General features: G+C 34.3%; 2 protein-coding genes across 7 annotated transcripts in view; one reads left to right on the forward strand and one right to left on the reverse strand.

Moving 5' to 3' along the window:
• Nucleotides 1-3011: 3011 nt before the first annotated feature.
• Nucleotides 3012-13556, reverse strand: LOC138321803 (tRNA 2'-phosphotransferase 1-like). 3 transcript variants are annotated; one of them, XM_069265780.1, is made up of 8 exons: nucleotides 13492-13556; nucleotides 13093-13138; nucleotides 11250-11422; nucleotides 10469-10576; nucleotides 7009-7072; nucleotides 6726-6782; nucleotides 6250-6360; nucleotides 3012-3137 (listed from the first exon to the last, which is right to left on the reverse strand). In XM_069265780.1, exons 1-8 carry the CDS (start codon nucleotides 13495-13497, stop codon nucleotides 3115-3117), a joined length of 588 nt encoding a protein of 195 aa, XP_069121881.1. In that variant the 5' UTR covers nucleotides 13498-13556; the 3' UTR covers nucleotides 3012-3114. The 3 variants fall into 3 exon arrangements, with proteins under 3 accessions (XP_069121881.1, XP_069121880.1, XP_069121878.1); XM_069265779.1 differs by having other exon boundaries at nucleotides 13478-13501; XM_069265777.1 differs by lacking the exon at nucleotides 13492-13556 and having other exon boundaries at nucleotides 13093-13449.
• The window catches only part of LOC138321801 (ras-specific guanine nucleotide-releasing factor RalGPS1-like), an 88582-nt gene continuing 80012 nt past the window's right edge, over nucleotides 9077-17646 (forward strand). For 2 of the 4 annotated variants that reach the window (XM_069265768.1, XM_069265770.1), the window contains exon 1: nucleotides 9077-9361. In XM_069265768.1, the coding sequence (XP_069121869.1) occupies nucleotides 9158-9361 (204 nt within the window). In that variant the 5' untranslated portion in view covers nucleotides 9077-9157. Of the gene's footprint in view, nucleotides 9362-13567; nucleotides 13728-17646 lie in introns of those variants that run through there. The other 2 variants (XM_069265769.1, XM_069265773.1) reach the window with 2 other exon arrangements.

Consider the following 17646-nt stretch of genomic DNA (forward strand, 5'->3'; position numbering starts at 1 on the left):
AGAGGAAGGTCTAGAGTTTTATTTATATATATATATTCAACTCTACATGGACTCTTTTCTTGACTTGCATTATAGTATCTATATACATAAATACTATTGGTTATAAATTTGTGCCCTATGATGTAAACCAACTCATTTCGGCGCACTTTCATGTATTTCGACTTTTAAAAACGATTTTATTTTCGCAACTTAGAGGCACGTATAGGGAAATTTTTAGCGAAGGTAACCCGGCGAAGTATAACTAGATCGATATTTGGAACAAAGACAAAAGGAGCCATAGAGCATTTGAATTGATAAAAGAAAAGTCTTTTAAATGAGCGATTGGACTGCAATCATCCTCGATACTCTAGAGGTTCAGATCACTTACGATCTCTACACCCCTGGACTATCTTAGAGTTACAGGAGCTCAGAGGAAAAAGTCTGAACCAATCACAGGCGTGCAAAAATTTCCTTTGAAGACTACAGAGAGAGCGACGCCCAACTTCAAAGCCACACAGTCAACCACAGTGTACTGTTATACGGCTCTTTTGATGCGCATTAAAGGACTAAATCACCAGTTATGTTCTGTTGCCTCTATGAGGTATTCCGTCGATAACAGCACCACGGCAGTGTCACATATAATGTCGTTTTTATAAGTATTACCTAAGAACTGGAGAAACGTCTAAAAATGAAGCCGTGCTACACGAAATTGGTAGAGGTAAGATATCGTCTGTTTGGTTCGATAGTGTGCAATTTCACTTCGAAAAGACAAAAACCAACAAAAGTATAAATTCTATCGAAAATAATAAACCATTCTTAATAATCATCATCTTTTCGGTTCGAGAAAGCTGAAAATCACGTGTACTTATAAAAAGACAAAGTAATTCATTCAGATTAAGCGTCCTAAACTCTTCCAATTCTTGCTAATTCAAGAAAGGATAATTTTGAATTTCCTCAAGAAGAACAAAATGTCATATGTTTACTATTGTCAAGTCATTCTTTTCTCCGACTTACCGAGAACGTATAGGTCTCTCCTGGTGCTTGACCGCTCTTCAATCATATTAAGAAATTTTGTTAAAATTGAAATTGACAGCTCGATTTCATTTAGAGAGATGAATAAGAACAATCTAGCCATTGGAACTTTCAGATAAATTAGTGTATGTTATAGTCGGTTATTTTAGCGGATCAAAATTTTCACAATTTGACCTAAACAATAAGAGGAAGTTGAAATTAAGTGGTTTTAAATTTTTGCCTTCTGACTTTATTTCGGACTAAATTCTCGCAATCATTGTCTGAATGTTCCACGAAATCTTGCAAATATTATCCTCGTAAAAGAATCGGTTATACGGTAATATAAAAACTTTATAAAACAAGAGATCCCAGAGGGATCTTGGCGCCCACCAAAGAATGATCTACGTCTGGCAATAGAAAGAGGGATAAGAAAGATAGCGGTAACAAACTTTAAGTCTCAAAATCCAAGATGGCGGCCTGGCGGCCATCTTGTTAACCGATCGGTCCTAAAATGCAATATGCACAACTAGGGCCCTAGGGGAACCTACATATGAAATTTGAGAAAAATCCCTTCAACCCTTTCCGAGAAATAGCAGTAACAAGAAATGTTAACTGACGGAAGGACGGATGAAGGACGGACGAACGGACGACGGACGGACGACGGACGAAAAGCAATTTGAATAGCCCACCATCTGGCTAAAAAATAACGAACAAATATTGTTCGATAAATAATAACAGAACAAGTTTTATTATTAATAATTTATTATTAAAACTTATTTGATACAATCCTGAGATGGGGTACGTAAATCCATAGCAAATCGGATACGAGCAATTTTACAAAACAATCAACAGATGAACGATATCATTAAATGAATTGCAATAGAATTTGTTTAAACAATGTGGATTTTGTCCGACACATTAAATGACACCAAAACTACCCAATGTTCTTCTATTCACTTCTTCAATTAGGTCATTTTTGTTACTCTTAACTAATTTAGCTAACATTCCATGGTATTGTGAAACACCAGGAGACCAATAGCTTTTATTCTAGCCTCGAAAACATTAGCCCGAGATACTCTTGCCCTGACACCAGACTTAGACAGTATGACAGATGTCTGGTTTAGAGTCAGCGCTCACTACTATATGAAAAGGTAGAATCGAAGTATCACGTGCTACGCAAACATGTGATCTACACAGCAGGAAAAAAATCAATCTCTCTAGTAATATTTTCATCGCCATCTATTGAAAATAAAACAATCAATACTTTGATTTTAAAAACTTCGGTTTTTACTAAATATACACCTACATAACAATAAATGATAAATCCCAAGATTTCTGGGAAAATGAAATTGACACACCAGGAAAATCAGGCTTAAACTAAGAAATGAGTAGTAATGGAATTTCAACAGACACTTTAAATGTGTTTACATGCATGTCAATTTTCACTACATGCATTTGCAGTTAATTAGCTACAACGATAAATGAATAAGAAATTAAATAAAAGTAATACAATGACAATTAAACAATTATATATAATCAAGTTAGAAACACCAGAAACATATATGATAAGGTAAAGCACAGGGATATGGCACGAATTTCTAACCAACAGTATTTTTATATATATTATATTCCTGAAGAGCCATAACGTATATGGCGAAGAAAGTACGAGAGGAAGGTCTAGAGTTTTTTTTATATATATTCAACTCTACATGGACTCTTTTCTTGACTTGCATTATAGTATCTATATACATAAATACTATTGGTTATAACTTTGTGCCCTATGATGTAAACCAACTCATTTCGGCGCACTTTCATGTATTTCGACTTTTAAAAACGATTTTATTTTCGCGACTTAGAGGCACGTATAGTTCTACTTACTATATGATTAGAACAATTTCGTGGATAATAATTTTCATGGTATCTCATCGCTTACAAAATATACGCGAAAAACAGTTGGTTTATATAATATTTATATATGTTTCTAATTATCAAATTTAGCTGGGGACACGCAGCAAATATATAGAAAGAAGAAAGCATTAAAATTATATTGGATTATCCATGCCTTTGTCATAAAAAAATCCTCCTTTCATTGTCTTCCATATCGAAGCCAAGCACAATTCTTTCCTAGTCCAATGAAAGGGATTTTCCTGAAATAGAACAATAGGCATTATCAAAATCAGACATATGATGCATAACAAATAATGATACCTCTAAGGGATTTTAGCACCCATCAGTACGATGATTTAAATGTTCCTGTGCGGTTTTTCGTTTCTTCCATTGAAACAAATGAAAGAATAAGGAAATCTAAATGAAATATATCCACAATTCAAGATGGCTGTTTTGAATTCGGTAGCCATTCGTTTTTCCATCAGTCTCAAAAATAAATCTGCACAAAAAGATATCTTGGGTAACCAGCAGATATTTCCTCAGTTCTTTCTTATAAATAGGATGGATAAACATTGTCAAGATTCAAGATCCAAGAAAACATACAGCCAGCCATGTTATTTATAAGAATACAATTCCCAAACTGCAAGAGGCACAAAGATCCCTTCGGTGCTTTTTGATAAATTGGAATAACAAATTAAATTTTTAAATCAAATATGGCCGCCGGTCAAACATAGCTTTGAGTCAGTTCCAATGGACAATATAAACAACCAAAAACAAAGAGAAACATCCAAATGATTTTGAAAGCTTTTCCAATTACGTTCAGGTAAACAGCTAAAACGAACTTTAACTATTAAATTTTTTTTATTTGAACTGCTTTGTTGTGATAAGTCCTAGAATGCAAAGGGTGAAACTAGGAACAAACGGAAACCTACATATGTCATAAATGATATTTCAGGGATATCCCTTTCTGTAAATAGGGACAGAATTTAATTTGTCGAAATCTACAATTGCCTTCTGTCAGCCATGTTGTTTTAAGATCATCACAAGGGACCACATGTGCCTTCACGTGAAATTTCTTCAGTGCTTTCTGAGAAATAATGAAAACAAACTTTATACATGTATGTCAAATTCAAAGATAACCACCTTTTGGTAAAGTTGTTTACAGATTGTTCCAAACTAAGGACAAAGTGATGCCTACATATGAAACAGGAATACACCTTAAATACTGTCTAAAGTAGTTCTATAACAAATTCCAATTATCAAAACCCAAGATGACAGTGTGTTGGCCACGATGTTGTTTTAAGATTTGTTCCAAAAATGCAATGGGCCTATAACTAAGGAAAAGAGGACCTCCACATATGATATTTTAGGACTTCATCTTAGTTGGTTTTTGAGAAATAGTGTTAAAGTCCAAAAATTATTAAAATTCACAATGACATACTGTCGGCCTTGTCGTTTTCAGACTCAGATGTATAGCAATGAGCACAATTAGGAACAAAGGAAACCTACTTTCTATGAAATAGGGATACTAAAGAAAAAAGAATAAATTGTCAAAATCCACAAAGACTTTCAGATAGCAATGTTTTCATTCGATTGATTTCAAATGTAACAAACATAGCATGGGACCACGGTGAACCTACACAAGAAAACTAGAACCATCTCTTCTGTATTTTCTAAAAAAATGATAATAAAAAATCTTATATCAAAATCTGAAATGGGTGTGAATTGTCCCGGGTTTTAGATTCATCGCAATATGCAATGAACCCTCACACGCTTTCATCCGGGCTATCGAAAGTGATTTGTATAAATGTAGGTTGTATAACTTGTATCACAATCGATGTAAAATGAAAAAAAAAGTGGGAATGACACTTATTTAGAATTTGAGAAAAATCTTTTCAACACTCTTTGAGGAAATAGGATGAAAAATATAGCTGTAATAGTATAAAATCTAAAATAGCTACATCGTACTTATCTGTCTTATTGTTTCAGATTGGTCGCAAAATACAATAACGTGACGCTACCCAAATTGGAACACTTTTTAAGGATAATTGTAAAAAATTTCTTACTTGTGGTTGAATCCAGATTTTTTGCTTAACATTCCACAAATATATATAGATGCTTTTATTATTAATTTCATGATTTGTTTACTTGTCAGCAGTGCATATATTTATAAATACAGAGCTTGAAAGCATGCCTGGTCCAGCCCTGTGTTTCAGCAGGTTTGAGTACCCAAAATGGAACACCTCCTAAATAAAGTTTGATTAATAAATGCCCAGGCATGGTAAAAAATGTTTGAATTCATTAAAAGAAAGTTCAATTTTTTTTTAGTTTATTCAAGTCACATGTCTTTCAAAAATATTCCATTCAGCATTTATTTTTCTTATTTCAAAATATATGGTGTTTTTAGGGTTGTCGCACGACGTCGTTTCCCGGAGTTTTTCAAAATTTCATTATTTTCATTTTTAAATACAGATAATAAGCAACTGGAAAGAAAATGACATATTAAAATTGTCACAGTTATTAGTCAGCACCTTAATTTTTGTTCAGGACTGTTATTGTTAGTTTAGATTGTAAACTGAAAATTCTGTATCACATATTTTAAAAGTGTTTCATTTTGGGTAGCGTTCCAAATTGGGTAGAGTCACGTTAGACACAATTAGGATCAATGGGAATGTTACATGTGATATTCAGAACTGATTGAGAACTAGTTAAAGCAAACCTTAGTCGTCATAATCAATGATGTTTGCTAGACTTGACACAATATTGTTTTTGGATTGGTTCTAAATTGTGATGGGCAAAATCACAGGGACCAAGGGGAAATTCCAGAAAGATTCCTTCTGTAGTTTTTGAGAAATAGTGATAATGAGTGACAGAGAATGAAAGGATGAAAAGGCGACTGAAAACCCCAAAAATATGTATTGTTCCAGTGAACATTGTTACATTTCATCATCATTTTTTAAATCTTTTTCTCAGAATATTTCTATCCAATGTTAGAAAAACTTCATTTCTACTTCCCAATCTGACTATGCATAACAGTGATTTAACTCATTCACCTCTGAAATTTCATAATGGACTGTTCTAGACTTTGATTTAGAAGAGTCTAATTGTGTCTTTATGGTGAATGTGTGAATGGAAATGTTGGTGCATGACGGACATTCGTGAGTCAGACATTTGGACCAACACTAATTAATCCATAAGTTTATCTTTCAGGGCCCACTTTTATTCATCTCAAAGAAGAGAACAATCTCATGTAATTTCAATATCATCATTAGGGAATATAGATATTGATGAGATAAAGGCATCAAGAAATCAAGCTGCCCAGGTGAGCAACAATGCTCTAGCTACGATATCAAATATTTTTTTAACACTTACGATCTCCACGAAGTTCATATGCTCTCTGGAAATACTCTTTTGGGATGCATCCAAAACTGTTCCCAGGACTAAGTATGACATCATTTTCTGACTTGTAAAATTTGATTCCGTCTGTTAAATGAATCACCTTTGTTTATATATAAAGCTGAAATTCAGATAGTGTTAATTGATTATACCACTATATGCTTACAAACTATAATGGTTTTGGACCTGATTTATTTCTGAGTAGCTCAAATTCTCCTGAATATAAATATTTTTGTCATCATATAGAGATTAAATTCTAATACTAAATAAAAAGAAACCGGTTTCCCCTTCAGGACTTAATATAAATTCTATCACCCCTAAAATTTCATGATGGACTAGTCTTGTGTTTGATTTAGGAGAGTCTAAATGTGTATTTGGGGTAAATGAGTAAAAGTGACCACACACAAAAACCCAATGATAATTGTTAGGTCTAATGTCGAGTCCTGACCTACCTTTTAAGGCCTTTTCCAGATTTATTTCAATAACCATATCACAGTAAGGTGGAAAACCTGTCAACGAAAAAATATTTGTGTATAGGCTCATGAAGGGGGATAACTCTAGTATAGTTGTAATCATCAGGAAAATTGCCAACCATTGTTATATTTTCATATCTGTTGTAGTTACTAGTAATTAATAAACAACTTGAAAATCTTTCACCCTGTTAATATGTACCGGTAATTGTTTCTAAACTTGAAATATATTAAAGATATTACTTTATATCGTTTTGTTAATTACCACTTTTTTGGCCTCTTTCTCCCTGGGCGAAATGAATATCTTTTCGATTCATTTTTGATAAACCCTACAACATGATAAAGAAACAAAATTATTGTAAAAGTGTATAGGATATGATATTTGTTACACTACTTGTTTCAAAGGATAAACTACAACCATTGCTTGCTTTTTTCTTTTTGTTTTAAAGTTTACTTAGCCAAGTCATTTCGGGACATGCCAGGTGCAGAAGAGTTAGAGAAAAACCGCAGTACCTGGAGTTAAATGACCAATCTGAATACTTTAGCAATTGTTTCACATGGGATTCAAACTCAAAACACTGAGGTGAAGGACTACAGTGATATGTCAGAAAGTTGTCAGTAGCTGAGTATCACAGTGTGCCAGACATCAAAACAACTAGTGAAATAAATTTTTACTGTTAACATAGATTATGAAGGAAATCATATACTTGTTTGGTTTGTAACTTCATCTTCGACCTTCGAATTAGACGTTTTGAAATTTTTGTCTTTTTGGAAATGTGATGACCCTAAAGATGCTCAATCACCGACAGATCATAAATGATATTCATCATTTGAACAATAATTTGTGTTTAATCGTATATATATATATACATTTTGTATATATATGTCTAATTAACACAAAAATAATATAAAACAATTTATTTTGCCTTTTGTGCATGCGCAATCAGTGCATCATTCCATATAGGATATAGTGCCACGGAATTTTTTCGGGATGCATTTTATTATTTTTGATATATTCAACTTGAAGTAAAATTAGATGCTCAAACTTTTCAACGATGCTAATGGTGTAAAGTAAGTAACTTTTGTGACTGAAGAAAAATACTTAATCGTCTGCAGCTGTTTTTGATAGTGAAAAAAAACCATTTGTCAGCGGTGGAGCATCTTTAAATGCATGTATGTTGCAGCAGAGTGTAGAGATAGTCATATACAATACACTGTTTACTCTGCCACAGGAAGTCAGACATGTGACAACAGGAAGTATGTTGTAAGCAGACATTTTAGTTACCGTTTATACCATAATAAGAGTTAAAGTTACGAAACATGTGAATTTTTCAGAAAAAACAACAACATGTTTTTCACATGCAAGCTTTAATGCTGTAACAATCACTACCTACAAGGCTACATGTATATACACAGAGCAGATTACTCTGCAATATGGAAAGAAAGATTCTATCAGCAGATGTTCGATCATCGATTTATACAGTGTATTATTGAATGTTTTCAGTCTACACAGGTGACCATAGTAACCATGCACATTCAATGCACAATTAAATGGTTGCTATAAATACACAAAGGAAATTATTTCCCAGTAAAAATAACTTGTGCCATTATTTCACAATTAGATTTTTTCTCAGGTGTGGTTTTTATAATGCACAGTAGGCTACATACAGTATTACACAATTAAAAACATATATTGAACAGAAACATGAGGCCCAAAGGGCCTTAACGGTCATCTGACTACCTTGGCAATAGTGAAATTAATTTCATATGGTGTCACTTTGTCAGGACCATGTCTGGATCATTTTCCATTTCCTTCAACAAATTTTATTTCAAACAAGAGGCCCAAGGGCCTTAACATGTAGGAATTTAATTAGATATAGTGTCATAGTAGCCTTCTTCAATTTGGGATCAACCAGAGATGTAACAATACTTTGTCGATCCATGTCAGGATCATCTCAGGCAAGTTTCAGCCAAATCACACAGGCAGAAGTTGAGAAGAAGTTCAAAATGTGTTTTCAATATGGCGGCTGTGGCGGCCATCTTGGATTTCGGATCGACCCGAAAAATAACAACACTTTGTCGGGACCATGTCAAGATCATTTCATGCAAGTTTCAGCCAAATAGCAAAATGTGAAAAGTTAAAGCAAGGCGGACGGCGCACAGCGCACGACGACGGACGAAACATGACGACTATAGGTCATCCTGACCCTTCGGGTCAGATGACCTTAAAAACCACACTCTAGTAAAATACATAATGGAGGGGTGTTTTTTAATACAAATTATGGTACAAATTTTGTATACACTTTTATATACACTCTTATTATAGACAGAATGCCCAAGGATGGTATAAAACCAACATAGAGTTCTATTATAACAGTGTCTTAATTTAGTTATGAAGTTTATACACTATAGACATGTCAGGTAAATGTTATATGGATATAAATGCCATGATGCCACAGGTCAAAGAGGTCAACAACAATCATTGTTCAAAGGATTCAAAGGAACACTCTCTTTTTACTAATAAGATTGTAAATCGTCTGAAACTTACTCGACAGAGAAGTCGATCAAGCTCTGATCTCAAGGACTATCAGCAGTTACTAGTACCAGAGACAAAAACGGTGAGTAAATTTATAATTTACACGTTACATTTATTTGACTATGTTGAAATGGTGCCAAACTATCAAATCTATTTTATGAAAATGATAGATAGATGTATGGTTTTACAAACATAACCTGTTGCCCCTCCCCAACCCTTAGCCCCCTCCCTCTAACACACTGTCATATAAAAATACTAATACTGACAGTTTACCTTCATTAACTTATTTACCCCTAAAATTTCACAATGGACTGCTCTTGTCTTTAATTTAGGAGAGTCTAAATGTGTCTTTAGGGGTGCATGTGTTATCTTGCACCTGAACAACTCAAAGACACTGTTTAGTTCAAAGTAAATTGAAGTATTTTGCTGGAGTTATCAAAAATTATTCACTTTACACTAAAACATTAAGATTTTGAATTAACAAAGTATGAGTATGACCTACCCAGTATTCTACTTCAGTGATAATCTTTTCTCCCACCATTCACTGATTTGTCACCAGTTGTAGCAGTGGGAGATTTCTCTGTCATACCCTCTCTGTCAACCCCTACGGTATGACAGATTGCGCACGCTAACCTTTGACATGCAGACCATGGAACCATGTTCATGTTGGATGAAAATGCTTCTGTTTAGGCTACTATCAGCTCCTTTTCTTTTGTATGTGGGAGAAAAAGAATCATTCCCTACCTATGAGGGTATGACAACAAAATCACAACACTCGGGGGGAATTCCTGAATGTCCAACCCTCGGTAAGCCTTGGGTTGGATGTTCATGAATTACCCCTCGGATTGTGATTTTGTTGTCACACCCTCTAGGTAGGGAAAGATTCTATTACTGTAATTCTATAAAGCACTTTTTTGCAGTTTCTTTATGTTATTATTAAAGCTATTCTTAAGATTTCATCATTAATGCTTACTTTAAAAAAAAATCTTTCATAAAAATTTAATTACATAAAAAATGATTCTCCCTAGTTGTGAAACATTGGAAACAAAGGCTTTGGAAAATTGGTTTGGCAAATTAACAAAGGCTTTGGAAAATTGGTTTGGCAAATTATTCATTTGAGGTGCTAGTACATTTCATACCTTAAATCATTGGTACATTTCCTACCTTCAATCACTGGTACATTTCTTACCTTTTTCTTGATAGATTCCCAGTGTGAAATGCGGGTTCCATGTAGAACAGCTCTAACCTCCGTCTTGTGGTTTATGGGCGTAAGGTCTGGGTCGGCCGCAGAATTTAACTACAAATAAATCCAAACCTACCTCATTATTCTCCATTACATCAAAATAGAGTCAAAATTAAAGGTTTAAATATCAACCACATCAGGCAAAAGAGCAGAAAAAAATGAATCTTTGCAGGTTAACTGGATTTTTTTTCCCAAACAAATGTAAGAGAGTGCATCAATTCTTATAAATGGTAATGACTGCCTCTGCTAGGGATCGAACCCAGAACCTATGGCTTACTATATATCCTGCTTAATATTAATTGATTCACAGATGTTAAACACATTTTATAAAGAACTGAAAATTTTTGATAACTATGTACAGATTATTGGATTAACACATAATTTGAATTATTGTAAGTTTATCCTCTTACATGTATGCACTCAATTCTGGGTTTAAAGTTGCAACATTATACTGTATTTGACGCAATAAGTGCCCCCTTCCCTATAAATTTCCTTCCCTTTTTGAGACTTCCATTTCACTAACATTGACTTAAATACAGCAAGGCTAAAACTATGAAAACCATGAAGATTTCTCTATTTAATGTCTTTTGTAAATTGAGTTATGACTTACTCTGTGCAATGATTGTGTGAAATGTCAGCCCAAATTTGGTCCTATTACGCGCTTTTTGTTTTTTAATTTTTTAACTGCCCTCAGCACTTATTAGGTCAAATACTGTGGGTACAATACCTGCATGGAATGGCCTTGTGTTGCTTTTATTTGCAATACTGATGATCTGGTAGTTCTAAGCTTGAATCTTCCTTTACTGTCATTTTGTACGATTCTGCGTACGTCTTCTTTAGTGTAGTTGTTAGACCGTATTTCGGAGAGTTCTAAAATCTCCTCTACATCTACATATCCATCTACAGAAAAAAAATTAAAGCATAAATATCACGAAATGTAATATGAACGCAATGGTAAACTATATCTCTAAAACTAAATCAGATTTCAATAGATCCTAAGAAATTAACTTACATACGTAAAACATCAATTTAGATTTTACTTGGAATACTGAAGGAAGTATTGAGTCATATATAGGTACATTCATGTACATAAATTATTTTTATAGGTTTTGCTTTCAAATTATTTTGTCTTAATACATTAACTACAGTACGTGAATTGCACAGTGCATTTGGTTTTACAATTATAACATAGTGTTGTATATATACATATATATGTATTTAACTTACAAATGTATAATGGTACTTTATTTTTCCATATTTATGATAATCACAAAAACATTGAAAGTTTCAACAAACAAAGTTTGATGTTTGATAATAGATGCACAGTGAACAAATTTCTGGTAGCTCATCTGCTTACTATTTAGATGTTCTGAAATATTTGTGCGTCTTCAGTTACGATTCATTTGTTTGCTTTTGCTTATAAATTACTCCAACAATATAAGAGGTACAATGTACATGTATAGCACAGCAAGACACTTTGTATGCCATGTATGTCATGTCTAGCAGTAAACAGTCGAACAGAAAAATGATGTTCAAGAAGAAATCGGCTGACCAGTCAATTAACTCTCATGTTATGAGAGTACTTTTGCTAATGCCCCATTATTAGACAAAGTCAATTAGCTACAGTACGTGTTAATTATATGTATATTAATAAGTTTAAGAAAGCTAGAGCAGATGCCTGGAGAAAAACACTGATTCATACTATTCATAATATAGTGGCAGGAGTGGTTAATTTTTGTATATAACTGGTTATTATTTTGTTGTTAATATTATCAATATTTCGTCTGCTGTCATATTGTTTACGACATACGGGTACCTGGACAGTACCCCTTTTTGTTATATTGCAGCGGCGTAAATCATTCAAGTTACGATACAGGTATAAAAGACCGTGTTGTAGCCTGCATCGGTCACTTTGGCACTGAGACAAGGTATTGTCGGCTGGGTCACTTCCTAGGTAGCTATAGCTGGATATAAGGCCTTGTAGCCATGTAGTATTAAAGTATAAAAGTATGTTCTAGAGGTTAAATGAATTTATGATATCTAGCGGAAAGGACGGGTGGCTTTTATTAACACTGTAAATTGTTTCGTTACCTCAAAATATTTGTTATTTTTTTGGATATAGATCTGTTGAATTATAATAAAATTATTGAATTTGTATTTCGGTTTTAGTCGTATTTGTATGATAAGTAAACCAACACGGAACCTCAGATCCATAAAAGAACCATGAACGAAACATTACTACATACAGCCGTCCTATTACATGTATATACATGTACAAGCACAGGGTATGGCAATATTACCATCTGTTGTGATTGGCCAATGGCCTGGTAGCTCTGTCTTATATATGTGACTGGTAGCTGCCTTATATATGTGACTGGTTCAAACTCACAATCTAAAGGTAGGATCAGCTAATGGTCATACATTTATGACTTTAACTGACCAAGGCACAATTAATACAAAAAAATTAAATATGTCATAAAATACATTAAAACAGCTGATGTTTAACCTTGATGAGGGATTTACAGAAATCAAGGAAAGACAATAATGACATCTTAACATAAATTGCTTACCTGGAGTAACATCGAGGCCTTTATTTCTGGCCTCATGTCGCAGCACCTTTGCAAGAAAACGTGATAGATGTTGAGACATTTTTAAAGGCACATATTTATCCTAGAAAACAATCATACTAGTAGTAAAATACGTATAATTGTTCTTAACAGCTAGCACAATCCAGACGGTCACCTGACATTCGCCATCGATTATGATGTGTCTAGCTAGTGCTCATTTTCCAAGGAAACAGTCAAAGCGAAAGTGAAAGTAACCCATAACTTAATGCACAAATGAACCATTCCATTGCTAAACAAGCTAACAAATACACAATAAATGCAATAAAACAATCAAAAACAAAAAATCCCCTCTCTAAAATTTGACTTCTTAATGTACAACAACAAATACAAGTAACATGTTACTCTCATCGAACTCTAATGTAGAGAAATCCTCGATCCGCAGCTACACTATATTGGAACTCTCTAATGTTTGGAGACACGAAACGTGTGTTGACATCACTTTTCATAATTTTCGCCATTGTTCGCAAGAAGAACTGCATGTTTTCCTTCTTGCAGCAGCATAGTCACAACATTTAGCACACTGAAAACACGTCACATCGGTAAAGTTGCATGATTTTTGAAATGGAAACACAACAAAGGTAAGTGTAAATCATTCGCCTGTTTTACATTTCGATCATCAATTTTTGAAAATTCGATACTTCGTCTGCATTGACAAATTCATAGATTGATTAGACTTAATCAATGATGATGATTCATCATATCTGTCTTCTCTTTGTGAGTCTAGCCTCAGAATAACTGAAAGCATTGACGTGGAAGTCTTATCGACATTAATCTGAGAAATAAGCAAGCTTTAAATTTGCAGCAATGTGCAAGATGCCATGTAAGAAGTTTTTGTATAAACTGAAGAAACGTTTTATAGAAATTGTTTGCACTTGACACTTTATGGAGTTGGAATGATGTACAAATTGACCTTCGAAGTATACTCGAAAAAACTGACTTGGTTGTCCTATTGTCAGACCTAGATGAATGATATATAGAGTGCTCTAGTGTACGTACATGTAATCTGAGAAATAAAAAACACTTAAATTTACAGCAATGTGCAAAAAGTCTGTAGAATCTGAAGAAAAGGTTTTTACAAATTATTTTCACTTTATGGAGTTGGAATATGATGTAAAATTAATCTTCAAAATATACTTAAACCTGACTTGGTTAGCCTGTCGTCAGATCTAGATTATAGAGCGTTCTAGATCTATTTGTCACAAGTACGAAGTTGCATGATTGTGTGGCTTTGCTGTTTTATCATTCCACTTAATTCATATTAACATTTGTACTGAGGTATATTACACCTATGTCAGATATGTTTCTTATATATATATGGGTCATTCTACAGAAATTGTTACATTCTTGTCCGCTGTGGTCCCTGTAGAAAGGAACCAGCTAGAGCAATGCAATTTGATGTTAATAACAGCAGATCATGGCCTTCTTCAATGGTTAATCAAGACATATGTGATTTTTGTTGAAATTTTTCATTTTACAGCAATTTTAACACCTATAAATGACCAATTCCTAATGTCCATATTGCTATATACCTTATTAAAGCTTTAAAAAAAGTATTTATAAGACAATCTACAAATAGGTAACACATTTGAATAAAATGCAGTGATGTAGGGATTTTAATAAAATATAAAAGATATTGACATGAATTTTTCTATATACATTTTTTTCTGCATTTATATCTGTCCGCAATATTGCAGTCATTCCTGTTACTGTTCTTTAATTGTCCATAACAGAAAAGTTCCCCTCCCTTAGAACTGTTATATGCTAGTACTGAGTAGTGTATGCACTCCCTCTCTAGAAAATAATGTTTAGATGTAGATGAAAGTGCTTTGAAAGGAGGATTTTGATTTGATAAAGTCAGATAAGGAAAGAATCACTTTTATATGTCAGTCCTGTTACTATGGGCATCTCATAAGTATATGTACCTAAACTATGAAATTTACCATTATCATTTTCAGAGTTGGTTATATTTTCAAGAAATATAACTTAATTTGATATGACATGTGGTGGTTATATTAGAATGAGTGAAAACGTTAAGATTCAGTCATTCCTGTTACTGTCATTCCTGTTACCATTGAAAAGGTAACAGGAATTACACAATGTGGTAACAGGAATGATAATTGATATGTAAAAGTTCCATACCTTTCTTGTTTATGAAATGATCTTGTTGATCATTATACTGTTTTGACTTTTAAAGTCTTTATTTCAAATTTGAAATGCATAGTAATGTATAAGAAGTTGTTTGGGTCAACTTTTCATCCATGGTAACAGGAATGACAAGAAGTTGGTAACAGGAATGATTATTTCTATAAAATTAACTTTTATTGGTCTAGTTTGATATCATCTTGTTCAAATAATATTCTTAAATTAAAATAAGTAATAATCATAACCAAATGATAGCAACAAAAATATTTGTACAACTGTATGACTATGAAAATATTCAGAATTGAAACCAGGTAACAGGAATGACATTTGGTAACAGAAATGACAAAGTAGCAACAAAAATAGTCTAACTGATATAAAAAGATGAAAGTTGTATATTATGATTGAACCTTATTCAAGAAATTTCCATTTTATCAAAATTCTAAGAAGAGCAATGTTAAATGTGTGTTCTATTTTGAATATGACCATCAAATTTGAAATAGTAACAGGAATGACATGTGTAGCTGTGTCATTCCTGCTACTTGGTTTATTATAAATTTCATTTTTATGCATAAAGTACACATTTTTTCTACAACACTAGAGACTTAACATTAAGAATTACTTAATAAAATAGATATTTCTATTTTTTTGAAAGGACATGAGGATACTTTAAGTACAATCTATCATTCTTGTTACTGGATATCATTCCTGTTACCAATATCATTTTTTAGGTCATCTGACCCGAAGGGTCAGGATGACCTATAGTCATCATGTTTCGTCGTCCGTCGTCGTGCGCCGTCCGCCGTGCGCCGTCCGCCGTGCGTTAACTTTTCACATTTTGAACTTCTTCTCAAGTTTGACCAGTGGGATTGAGCTGAAACTTACCTGAAATGATCCTGAGATGGTCCCGACAAAGTGTTGTTATTTTTTCGGGTCGATTCGAAATCCAAGATGGCCGCCACAGCCGCCATCTTGAAAACACATTTTAAACTTTTTCTCAAGTTCTACCGGTGCGATTTGGCTGAAACTTGCATGAAATGATCCTGACATGGTCCCGACAAAGTGTTGTTATTTTTCGGGTCGATCCGAAATCTAAGATGGCCGCCACAGGCGCCATCTTGAAAACACATTTTGAACTTCTTCTCAAGTTCTACCGTTGCGATTTGGCTGAAACTTGCATGAAATGATCCTGACATGGTCCCGACAAAGTGTTGTTATTTTTTCGGGTCGATTCGAAATCCAAGATGGCCGCCACAGCCGCCATCTTGAAAACACATTTTAAACTTCTTCTCAAGTTCTACCGGTGCGATTTGGCTGAAACTTGCATGAAATGATCCTGACATGGTCCCGACAAAGTGTTGTTATTTTTTCGGGTCGATCCGAAATCTAAGATGGCCGCCACAGGCGCCATCTTGAAAAACACATTTTGAACTTCTTCTCAAGTTCTACCGGTGCGATTTGGCTGAAACTTGCATGAAATGATCCTGACATGGTCCCGACAAAGTGTTGTTATTTTTCGGGTCGATCCGAAATCCAAGATGGCCGCCACAGCCGCCATCTTGAAAACACATTTTAAACTTCTTCTCAAGTTCTACCGGTGCGATTTGGCTGAAACTTGCATGAAATGATCCTGACATGGTCCCGACAAAGTGTTGTTATTTTTCGGGTCGATCCGAAATCCAAGATGGCCGCCACAGGCGCCATCTTGAAAACACATTTTGAACTTCTTCTCAAGTTCTACCGGTGCGATTTGGCTGAAACTTGCATGAAATGATCCTGACATGGTCCCGACAAAGTGTTGTTATTTTTCGGGTCGATCCGCCACAGCCGCCATCTTGAAAACACATTTTGAACTTCTTCTCAAGTTCTACTGGTGCGATTTGGCTGAAACTTGCATGAAATGATCCTGACATGGTCCCGACAAAGTGTTGTTATTATTCGGGTCGATCTGAAATCCAAGATGGCCGCCACAGGCGCCATCTTGAAAACACATTTTGAACTTTTCTCAAGTTCTACCAGTGCGATTTGGCTGAAACTTGCATGAAATGATCCTGACATGGTCCCGACAAAGTGTTGTTATTTTTCAGGTCGATCTGAAATCCAAGATGGCAGCCACAGTCTCCATCTTGAAAACACATTTTAAACTTCTTCTCAAGTTCTACCGGTGCAATTTCGCTGAAACTTGCATGAAATGATCCTGACATGGTCCCAACAAAGTGTTGTTATTTTTCGGGTCCGATCCGAAATCCAAGATGGCCGCCACAGGCGCCATCTTGAAAACACATTTTGAATTTCTTCTCAAGTTCTACCGGTGCGATTTGGCTGAAACTTGCATGAAATGATCCTGACATGGTCCCG

The sequence above is a fragment of the Argopecten irradians genome, chromosome 4 (genome assembly GCF_041381155.1).
Source record: "Argopecten irradians isolate NY chromosome 4, Ai_NY, whole genome shotgun sequence".
Classification (NCBI taxonomy): Eukaryota; Metazoa; Mollusca; class Bivalvia; order Pectinida; family Pectinidae; genus Argopecten; species Argopecten irradians.

What these genes read in the sequence shown, in the direction of transcription:
- LOC138321803 (XM_069265777.1), bottom strand. Translation starts at nt 13,171, where the DNA reads ATGTCTCAACATCTATCACGTTTTCTTGCAAAGGTGCTGCGACATGAG. An exon ending in AGAAAGAGGCCAAAAAAGTG is followed by an intron (nt 6,783 to 7,008) that starts GTAATTAACAAA and finishes TTTCGTTGACAG; the next exon opens with GTTTTCCACCTTACTGTGAT. An exon ending in TCTGGAAAAGGCCTTAAAAG is followed by an intron (nt 6,361 to 6,725) that starts GTAGGTCAGGAC and finishes TTCATTTAACAG; the next exon opens with ACGGAATCAAATTTTACAAG.